This window comes from Aplidium turbinatum, chromosome 9, assembly GCF_918807975.1.
Source record: "Aplidium turbinatum chromosome 9, kaAplTurb1.1, whole genome shotgun sequence".
Lineage (NCBI taxonomy): Eukaryota > Metazoa > Chordata > Ascidiacea > Aplousobranchia > Polyclinidae > Aplidium > Aplidium turbinatum.
In genome coordinates this window covers 23,439,631-23,451,619 of record NC_137480.1, presented here as the reverse complement: position 1 = coordinate 23,451,619, position 11,989 = coordinate 23,439,631, and the positions used below count along the sequence as shown (strand labels likewise).

At 36.6% G+C, this 11,989-nt stretch overlaps 1 protein-coding gene across 1 annotated transcript in view; it reads left to right on the top strand.

The window, feature by feature from the left end:
• Positions 1-991: 991 nt before the first annotated feature.
• The window catches only part of LOC145777223 (protein bicaudal C homolog 1-like), a 41,003-nt gene continuing 30,005 nt past the window's right edge, over positions 992-11,989 (top strand). Inside the window, exons 1-3 of the mRNA XM_082588547.1 lie at positions 992-1,607; positions 8,453-8,499; positions 9,386-9,455. Of these exons, the coding sequence (XP_082444673.1) occupies positions 992-1,607; positions 8,453-8,499; positions 9,386-9,455 (733 nt within the window). The remainder of the gene's footprint in view (positions 1,608-8,452; positions 8,500-9,385; positions 9,456-11,989) is intronic.

The window sequence follows — 11,989 nt, the reverse complement described above, 5'->3', positions numbered from 1 at the left end:
GCAAGGGACATAATGAGCTACACTACATTTCTCGCGCAGAAGAGCTTGAAGACCGTTATACTTGCCACTCATATTAGCAGCATTATCATAACTTTGACCCGTAATCCGTACCATTTTCGGATATGAAAGTATCAAAGAAATATGTTTTTTGTTAAAAAAACGAAGAAAAATTGAATAACTGGGGCTGGGCAGGGGTGTTGCAGCACCGCAGCACATATGGGTGAGCCGCTCTTGCTTGTTTGAGATACGAATTAAAGCAGTAATCTCCAGCTGTGCAACTAAAAAAATTAGTAGATTTTTTTCTTTGAGGTGGGGCCCCCCAAAAGTGGGGGCCCTGGGCTTCAGCCCAGTCCGCCCCCCCCCCCCCCCCCCCCCTTAATCCGGCACTGTATAGGAGCCTACAGTAGCTTACGGTATCTTAAATCAATTTTGCAACCGTGCCAAATTTCTTTCAACTTAATAACTGACTTTGGTCGCAAAAACGTTTTAACGTTCGCGTTTTGTCGCTTCTACCTTCTTCTCGACTTTTTCTATGTTGACGTTTGATTGATTGATTGATTGATTGATTGATTGGTTTATTTTGTTGTGCAATATTATCATAGTGGCTCTGATATTATAACAGCAAAATCATTAAATGATGCAGCACGCTTAACGAACACAATTGAAACAAAGAGAAATAACAGATGTACACTGCATCTTTGAAGTAAATTACAACGGGAAGCTGCGAAGTGACGTTGCTTGTGATGGTTATTGCTGTGAAAAGTTAGAAATGGTTAGAAATAAAAACAACTGAATTGAACTGATTTGTATATTCTATCCTGCTCCAACATCACTTTAAAAATCGATGCAGCGGAGCGTAACATTCATAAATTGTATGCACTCATCCGTGAAGATATACACAGTGCACAAGCACAGAAAGGGAAAAAAGATATTGGTTGCTAGCAAAGCAATGCCATGCGAAAAAGAGCAGCCAGTTGACACAGCTTTTAAAATGGCAGTGAGTTCGTTGAAATCTTATGACGAAACAACTTCGTGTCGAAGTAACGATGATGTCATTAACATGACGAAATCTGCAACAACTGCAGGCGATAACTTTTTTAATTCTGGGCTGGATGAAAACTACAATAATAACAACAGAAAAAGCTGTCTTGTAAACACCAAAAGTGAAAAAATCAGCTCACCAAAAGAGGACACAACGTTGCAGAAAAACGATCAAGAGCAGAGAGCAGATCTACCTTCAGAAGAGCAGTGGGCTAACCAAGCTACCCAGGATAACATAATAGCTGATATTCCAAATAAATTCAGTGAAAGTAATAAAAACAGTGAAACAATGAAAGTGGAAGTAAACTGTGACATAACTGAAGCAAATGAAAATCTAAAAACTGATATCTCGGTTGAAAATATAGGTAGTGAAAATGGTAACAATGAAAACATGCAAGTCGCTACACAATCAGGATTAAATCAGCAAAGTCAATCTCCAAGTAGTCATCCTATAAGAGAAGATGATGATCAATCGTTGGCTGCTGAAGAAGAAGTTGTCAGAGATCCAGAATGGGTAGAGGATCGTTTTCGTGTAGACAGAAGAAAACTTGAACAAATGTTACAAGGTAAGATAATATTTTAGACAATCTAGGCTAAAAGTTTATTAACACGAGATTTTATCACTTTGGAATGATTTGAGCCTTACAGATTTTAAGCTTTCTTCCATGCCTCAGTAAACTATAAAAAAGGCTTTGCCTCAGATTACAGCAACCTATCCATCAAACTGAAAATTCTGATTCCTCAATTTGCCTCATCTATGCCATATATCACATGGTGTCATCTTTATTATATTGTGATGATTGGTGAAAAGTTTGTCTTTTTCCAAGTTATCCTTTGCCAGTTTTTTTTTAGGCTGTGGCTAAGTAGCGTTGCCAGATAAGGAATTCTGCCCAAATTTGAGAAAAGTTAAAACTTGTATATATTTGAGAAAATTTTTTTTAGTCCTGGGCAAAGATCAAAACCTTTACCTTAGTGAACCCTTTCTAACTTTAATCCTAACTCTGCAACACCTGATTGTAACCATAACAACCAGTGGGTAAAAATAGCTACTTTGTTTTTTTAATTTGTAAGTTCCTGTGTAGTGTTTTCACAAATTAAACATTTTTCTTCTTCTCTCGTTTGACTTGTAGTAGCTTAGATTGGCAATGCCTCCTCGTGCAGCCAAGATACGGTAGTTGGGTCCAGTTGTCGAATACCAATGATTCCACTTGGGGGCCGTAAGATGGAACATTCGTGGAGTATGTGTTGCATTGTTTGTTTTACCGCTCCGCAGACACATATCGGCGTATTAATAAACACTCTTGTTTTAAATGTTTCACATACTCTGTCACATGTTCTTAGCAGGTACATGATATACAATTGTAGCCTAAATGCCAGATGTCTAAAAAATATTGCTATTACAGCAACATTTAATAAAACAATTTTGGCTTTGGTAGCTATTCGAGTAGAAATAAATGCAGTTCACATGCTACCAGCGGGATGTTAAAACTGCTTCTCCATGATTGCTTCAATGTGCTGGATTTATAAAGCAAATTTAATAACACTTGTTTCATTAAAAGTTATTTGTAATAAAATCTAAGCATAGAGCAATATACACACAATTTTGTTCCATTGACTAATGACTATTCAGGTAGATATTGTTTTGCACGTGTTTTTATTTTATGCTTTTTACTCTCGTTATATAATCTTTTATGTTTTTTAAGCAACAAAGGTTTACAATTTAATTATTATAAAGCATCTAAAAGTGAAAATTAAATCAAAACTGCAACATTATGGCTGCTGATTAGCCTATCAGTGACTGCGTTTTTGAAACAAATTAGGGCCTGCAGTTGAATCTACTGATACAAGTGCAATTGTATAGATCTCTTATTTTAGAACTGCACAATTACAAAACTTTGTTTCAGCATTTGATTTTTTAAAGATTGTTGGCAATCGTTGTATACATTTTTTTTTGTATAAAAATTTGTGTCTAAGGATTGCTAAAACAACTCTATGCTTAAATTGGCATGAAAAGGGAAAGGCTTACGCTCTGCAGTGGGCTCCCACAGGCTGAAAATGATGATGAAAACAACTCATACCAATAAAGTACCGATAGTTGCAAGTCATGATTGCTTGTTGAGAACAGGATATTACATAATTACATTTACAGTAGTTTGATCAATTACAACTGGCAAACTGTTGTTTTTTGCTCTCATATCATTTTATGCATTTTCAATCCATAAGTTTTTTCATGCCATGATTGATGCAACAAACTAATTATATAGCTTCATATGAGGTTGCTAAAGAACATTTTGGTTTGTTGGCATGTCTTCCTAAGCTTCTTTAGTTATGAGCAGTGAGCACGTTTTCAGAATTTTACACTACCGGTATTTCTAAAACAGTCTTTTTTTTATTTTGATAATGATTTGCACTAAGAATTTGCCATCGAGCCAATATGTATAACGTTTAGTATTACATGTATTCCATTTATATCAAATATAGTTACTACTCTCTAAAACCTCTACAGCCTGTTTCACCTTAAAAGGGGGATCATCAGAAGGTCCTTATTTAAATAGAATCTATTTATCAAATATTTGTGTACTTTCTGAAAGTAGATATTGCATTGGCCAAGAATAGAAGTATTTTTGAGCCGTTAGCATTTTTAAAAACAGTAATTTTCTACATATATTTTGTCAAAAACTTAAATGTGCCTTAAAAATTAATTGTTAAATGATTCCTTGAAAGACACTTAATTAATACGGTACCTTGAACTAAAATAACCATACCATACGTTTTTTTTAATCATTGGTGTCATTTTGGATTGTTTTTAGCCTTATGCTATCTAATTAGATGAGTCCAACCAAATGTCTTGCTGAAAAGGTTATCTATGTCTTGCTGTATGCTGCAAAGTCTGTAATTTACTGCCGGTATTCTTAATTATCCCAGTAGTTATTTTGCTTCAACGTATATGATTTTCTAGATTTAATTGCTTCACCAATCACCATGACTATCCGGTTGAAACTTTTACATTCGCGTTGAGTCTGCCGTTGTGGCAATTCCAATCACAAAATAATATTTATCTACTTACTTTGCCTGGTCTGTACAATGGTCTTTCCTCTTTGCTGTCAACAATTGCTAATCAGTTGGAGTTTGCATGTATGGAGATAATTGTCTTAACTCTAATTGCTAGAAAGTTGTTATTATTTGACGAATTTTCACCAGTTTTAGGCAAAACTGATTCTGAATGCAGCCAAGGGCAACATCTGTGCTGGTCTGAACGCGAAGTGTTCTCGCAAGACTTTGCCTAGTTTGACGATAGAGCAAGAGCTTCTTGATACTCTTGGGCTACGGCAAGACCGTCTTTAAGTTAAAGTCGGTCTTGGCTACGGTCGTGTGTTACACGAAAAAGACCAGTTTTTATTTGTTTTTGTAGACCATTTACCGTTGTCTTCCCTAATTGTTAAGTTATACTTCATATTTAAGAAGGTAATAAGCTAAATGAAAAATCGTCGCATGTGACGTATAAAACTGCTGTGTCGTGTGAAAATTAACGCAGTTTGAGTAAATGATTAGAAATTAGATGTCTTTTATTATAAGCGCAGCACAAAATAATACTCTTGCTGAAGAATTACATTGTTTATTAAATTTGATATGTTTTAACTTTTAAACAGTCATGGTCCAGCTTTCTTTTTGTGTGTAGGCTCCCATGTAACCTTAAGGATGTTTTGTGAAGTGATTATTTTATCAAAAACAGAACCTCATATCAACTATGGACATACAGAGACCGCATGAAGTATTTCATTTTGTCTCAACTCTCAAGTCTTCCCTGAAAACTTTCTATCACTTATATAATGGCTTTCCATCGCACCAGGCAGGCCAGCTTTTGAATGGATCTGTTCTTGAAAACTCGAACTGATTCTATAAACAATGTTGCTATCAATATTGAACGGCAACACTTCTCGATTTACTGGATACTCGCACAACGAAATTATATGTCGTACTGTTTGTACTTGCGTGACAATTATCTCTTTCTTTCCAATCCATTTTTACGTTTATTAAGTGTCAGTAGCGGTTGAATCGCTGTAAAATATATGATTTTTCTTTCCCCCCTATTACTTTCCTACCATCTCATACTTAGCATTGTCTCACGGCTGGGAAAACAAGTGTTTGATTTTGAATGGCAATTGTATACCCACGATCGAATGACATTAGTTTGTTGTGTCTCAAGATATCGCATCGTTCAGCCACCTTGTTTCCTGTTTGAGTGCACAAATTCTCTGTTAACAAATTGTCTAGTGAAGTTACTTTCTCGTTAAATGAAAAGTTTTTGTCTTTCATCACAAACTTGTGAATCAAAAATGACCTTTGTAACCCAAAAGTTACCAGAAAATCTGTGGTGTTATGTTATCAATGTATGGCACATTTTTTTTTCTGTCTGACCATTCGGTGTCGTCGACGTTTCGGAAACAACCCGTTGCAGAGTTGAACGTTTTGGAGTTGCGTCAGTGTAGTGTGTATTTAGGGAAACTGTAGGGAACATTTCAGATAGCGGTATCCACGGTTATGCTCGAACTGCGTTTCAGTGAGGTGAATGGACATTAGCCTACCGGTGATGCAATGCAAGTTAATCTTGCAGCTTAATTACAGCTTAGGTACTTAATGAGCTTGATGTCATATGCATTAGTTACAGGTTTCACATGGGCCCATGACATGTTATTTAAATGTGTTTGTCCGTATTTGTGTGCACAACAACACGACTTTTCTTTGAATTAAAACCTGCAAGACACCCATCTTCAATCCTCATCCAGCGTCATTGTCTTGAAACAGCATGGTAATAGTAGTGAGCACTGACTGGGGTTATAGGTTGCTCATTACGAAAGGATCGGTAGCCTACTATTTTTATTTTACGATGTGAGGCCGATGTTTGCCGAATGAGATAAATGCCCACCATCATCTAACCTGTAATCGAGATGCGAGAATTACTCGCAAGAAAACAGCTAATGCCCATTCACTCCGCCCACGCAATAGAAGCAGCACGAAATCTCCACCGAAACAGTCATCATTACCAAATTGGCCGCACCGAAACAGGCCATTCCGTATTTTGGTAAAGATGTTACCTTTGTTATGCTTTCATCTAAAAGCAGTTGCTTAGAAAGACACAAATTGCCTGGATAAAAAGCGTTCGTGAAGAAGAAGTTCTTTAACTACCCCCAAAAGTATTGTTGATACATTTGTACATTTTCATTCCTGATCAACGACCAGTGACGTGAGTTAGTTTGGAACAATATCTATCAACCTTCCTTGAGCTTCTCGTCATCGCAAATTTTGCGACACTGTTAAGAATTTTAGTGATATAGGATCAAAAGTACATCGTAGTTTTCGTATGACACTTTACAGTTTTTAACTATTTTTTAAACCAAAATTTTTTTCCGCTCTTTTAGGACTCTGTCAGACTGACTATAATAGAGGCTTTCCACCCCGGAGTAATATTAACTAGTTTTTTTTAGCCTTTGGTAAATTAGATATTTTCTTTGGACCAGCCCACTACGAACTCGTGAGACTTTTACCGAAAGTACAAATATGTTGTGAATACTGAATAGGCTTACAGTACCAACACTTTTGATGCGTCTGCGTATGTTACTTCTCCGTCATAAATATACATTTTATCGACATGATGATAGACAGTGTCTATAATGGTAAACCCAAGTTTGCAAAATTCTTTACATTTTTAAAACTTGCGTTAAAATTTTTCCAAAATTTAGACAGATGAAAAGTTATTGTTATTGTACACGAACTTGATTGTATTGCTTTCTGCTCGTTTCGTATTCTGCATTGATGTGCACACAGAAGCCTGCTTTTAACAAAGCATTCCATTTAGAATCGTCCTTTAACAATTTAAAACCTCCAGATTTATGACTGATGCGTGCGAAAATAACATGACGATTGATATCTTCGCAATCCGATTATCTCGCAACAATTTTAAGATTTTTATATTGAAAATATTATTGCAATGTCATAGCCTCAGAGGACGCAGGTTTACATCTCGCCAGGAAGCATAAGTAATATTCTTCTTTGTTCAATATATTTACGGAGCATTAAACATCACCTAGTTCGATCATTGCTTTCGTATTTCCGGTTATTTTTGCCTTTGTGCGAAAGTAACGGCCGCTTTTCAATTTAGAATATCATATAATTTGGATTATTTTCGAATTGGCAGCTGAACCCACTGTTGCTAAGCGGCTGTTGGAGTTGAGCCATAAAAGAGTCTAACCAATTTGCTAAACTTTGTTGTCAAAAGTTGTTGATTGCAAGTAAAAGACTAAGGCCTTTTCTTCGATGCCCTGCAAGACAACTGAAGCTAGAGTGCAGATATTTTGGAAGTTCACTTTGCAGAACGTTCTGTGTTTGATGTTGACAAGTTTTAAAATATGTTGAGTTTTGTCACGCTTGAATGGTCGTGTATCTTTGGGCACAAAAACATTTCAGGGCTGATTATTTGTTAATAACTGCTTCATTGCCAAGAAATGTTTCCACTGAAAAGGTGCTTTTTTATGTATTTTTACGTTTTTATTGCATAAGCGTTTTTATACATAGTTTAGCTTCACAAAATTCTTCACATGGCTTTAACACAACATCTATTTGCGTAATTTCGACATTGTAATGTATAATAATTGCTAAAAAAAGCTAAACTTAACAGATAAAAGTTAAACGAAACCCATTAGCCGATTAAACCGTGGATACGAAAAAGGAAGAAAATACGAAACGGCCCTTCCACCGGATCAGTCCATTTTTGCATTCATTCACCGCTTGCAGACAGAGCTTCGCTCAGTTATGGAGTTGGTTTCTTTTCACGCTCCATCTTCGGTTTGGTTTTTAGGCACATTTTGGCGGTTTAAACTGGTTGATTGAAACCTGTATAATTGATTTTTATTGCGGGATCACTTTATATCTTCAAGGATTCGGCAGAGGAAAGGTTTTAAACATCCGTGCAGCAGCACACTTAACTTTGGTGCGAGGTGGTACTCCATCTTCTTCGAAGACTTTCTCATCATTTAGATGTTCAACACTTTCGAGTATTCAAAACAATAATATCTATAAAAAAAAATTGAAACGACGTTTTGGTGACAACCGTTTTGTTTTGTATCCACTCAGAAGATGATGATTTCGTTTCGATCGAAAATTTTGTTGCAAACGGCAGCATGTGTAAACTGATGTGTTAAAACCGAAGCAAGTTTTCATGGCTCGATTCGAATGCTACGAAACCGAATGACGCTATCCGTATTGGTCCAACCATGATACTTTCATAGTATGCTTGGGTGATCAACAGCCATTTCCAGTTTGCAAAGTTTCCTTTGATGCTGCGCTCATTCTGAATATTAATTCCACTAAGAATTGTGATTATTTCAAACCCTTATATATTTTTGTGTTTTAGCGGCTGCAAATGGAACAGGACAAAGTGGAGAAGAATTCTTTGCCAAGGTTCGAATTTTGATGTTCATAATGTTTTCATTGCTATCTCAATGTCGTATGCGATGATATACGAAAGTAAAATTAGATTTATTTCATAAATACTTAAACTTTAACATGCCCAATACTGCTGGGAAAGTAATGCAAGAAATTTAATATCTCATTTTCAGTGTTAATTTGTATTATATAAAATTCAGTTACTATTTTCTAATCACCTCTACAGCCTGTTTCACCCTTTACTAGGGAGTAGGGATCATGAGAAGGTCCTGAAGAATATGCACAGATACTTGGTATTGCAATAATTTTCAAAGAATAACCGACATTAATTTTTTGTAGGTCCGTAGTAACCAGATCGTAGTATCAAAAGAGAATGCTCAACTAGCTCAGTGCTTGGGACAAGATTAATCCTTCAATGCTTTCAAAATGACGTAGCTAAGGGGTTAACACTACAAAAGTCTCGGCTGCATAGCTGAGTTGTAAGAGCCCTGGAACGACGTTCGAAAGGGCGCCGGTTCGACACCGCTCAAGAGCATGCGGCTGTGTCTTTGGCAGGACACTTAAAGGCATGCCTTAAGGTGGACACGAAGATTGGCTTCTTTGCCTTCCCGTCCACTTAACTTAAATCTTCAACCACCAGGTGTAAGCCTGGATACGACAAACAACAAAAAACTACAAAAGTGCTCAATGCCAAGCAGAGCAACTTACATCAAATTCAGTTCCTATATCCTCTACAGCCTGTTTCACTCTTTACTGGGGTTTATAGTCAAAGGTTTTGTCGGAGTAGCTAACCCTAACCTAATAACCTAACCTATAACTAACTAACCTATAGCTAACCTATAACCCTAACCCATACCTTATTGTGACTGTTGTATTTATCCTTTTACCAATTTCCCTGCAGGTGATGTCAGAGTCCAACACCCAAATCTCGTGGCCTTCCAAGTTGAAGATAGGAGCGAAATCAAAGAAAGGTTTGTCAAATGCTTTTGCTCTTTATTTAGATCCGAAGAAAAAAAATCAGTTTGTCGTTCAAGACTTTTGTTTTCTGCAAAGAACCGCATCAACCAAAAGAGACCGGTTTAAAAAAATTGTGCATTTAGGGTTGCCAATTCTCTTGCGTATCGTAAGAGTATATTGTAACAGCTATCCTTTTACCATCAATGCGAATCGTGTACCTTATATTTGCTGCAATGTCTCAATGGAAAAAGTCAAAAATGTTGCAATGCCACGTCAGTATTTATTAAGCAGATTCATGATGCAATAATCAAAAAAACATTAAATGTACAAACCCAAAGCAGGAAATGCTTAAGGGCGTCATATTTCACTGTCAGTTGGTTTTACTTATTCAGTACATAACCTTTGCTAAAACTTCATGTTTTTAACCGAGGCAGAAAATTACTACGTAACGTAATTACTGCAAAATCCTTGTGTTACCTTCGATTAGTCTCTTGTTTGCTGAGGTCAGGTTAACTTGAGGGTCATGTGTTGGGACAGATACATGAGCGATTTCAAGGTGTTGTTGGGTTCATCTGAATTGTAAGATGATGAGCAGCATTGTCATTAACCATTTGCTGGTTTATTGACTTATTGGTTGCATTGACTTGAGTAACAGTAGTCCAGTTTTAATCCGGTGATGACCCCGTTACCGAGGATGGTGGATTCACCTCCAAGTGTGCAATCTTCACACCCTGCCTCTACATCGATCTGTCTAACTCGTCCGTTCTTGTCAATTCCACCTTGCTGCTTTCCTCCTCAACTTGCCTTTTCTACATTTTCTTGCGTCTTCTCTGTTTTCTGCGATGAGCGAGTGGGTTTTAAACTACTGCAATGGTATGCTCTTGATGTTACTATCACTTGCAATTTATTCATAGCTTGTCAGAATGATTTGTTGCAGAATGTTTACTTTATTCAGACAATGGACAAATCATTATCCTGTATCTCGAGCCTTCAAAATAGAAGTCGTGTTTTTAACTTGCATGGATTCATCTTATCTCTTATGAATGAATAATCTGAAACTCTAATTTGATCGTTTTGTACCACAAGACAAAAACTATTCTTCAGTTGTTACTGTTTCTTTTGTGTGGGAAGACTTTGTTTATAATTTCAGGGTTTCTAAACATCACGTTTGAATTCACTGTAATGCCAACACTTTCAAACAATATTTACGTCGTTTGGTAGCGATTGCTGCGGCACGACTTAACAAAACAAGCACTCGCAGGGGAATTCCAACAATTTTTCTGCGATACGATACAAAAATTTTGTTTGTTCTGTGATGCTTTTAACAAGCGCCGAGGTGAAACCAAACTGAATCTCGGTTTAAGGTTAAATGTACTCCTGAAAGCAGAGTGATAGATATGACTTGCAAGAAATTGCAAGTACAACGAAACGCAGCCACTCCAATGGCAAAGTTTGCAGATGTTAAATATAAAAGTTATCTTAAAAGAAAATTTTATGGCTACTACCCTGTACCCGCCGCACTTTGCCTCAAAAATCTTGCACAAATGCAAGTGAGCTCATACTTTTAGTCTTCACGGTTCGCCAGCCTGATGTTTTGTTCAAATAACGATTAGATAACTTCCTCAGCATTATGCATTTTATCCGATATTTACCACCTCTTGCTAACCAAAGTCACGTTACGACGACATCTTTCAATCATGGCCACGTCAGCAGTCAAGCATTCATCTATTCAATCTACTTGCAGCAGGACCTATGGATCTGGCTCTTATTGCAAGAAACACCGCTCGTGCATCGAGCTGTCTAAAGTCCAAACAATGTTTTAGGAAGCTCACCATATGGCAACAAACGCTTTTCAATATTTTTATGTGCTTTTTAAAAAAATCTTTGAATTAAAGATGTTGAGTCTTTAATGGCAGCACGAAAATTTTTTTGGCGTTCCTGAACAAATGCTATGCATCATTACTTTGTTTTTAAAGCTAAATTGCCTAAGATTAGTCACGGAAACTTGCAGAGAGTTTCGTGTTTTTCTGGTCTCTTTTCGTATTACCATAAATATGAACTTATGGTTTATCTAGCCTGTGGCTATACAAAAGATTTTTGCTTGTCATTTCCACTTTTACATGTCACAAGTTCCTACAATCGATGGCTTCACTTGCGTGGTGTCGTTGTGACATGTTTTTCGAGTATTGTGGTGAAATAAGTTTTGTTTGCCTTGTTCTGTTATTGATTTCACTAAACTATTGCAAATAGTCTGAGCTGGACAGGATTTTTTTCCCATTGACTATTAAGAGGTCATATTGCATGATATCTGCCCTTTTAATTAACTTGCTATGATTTTGGTAATTGATTTCATTTTCCGCTTCGTAGCTTGTAAAATGCAGCAAGCGTGAATATCCTACTCATTTTTGTCGCTATAGAAATGTTAGGTTAGTTTGTCTGTTGTTGCGTTACTAATATTGCCTTGATAATGTAATTTACAATACGTGCCTCATACTTCACTTGGTTATAAATACGAATTTAGGCCATGCAATAATTTTGGAGGTTGCCG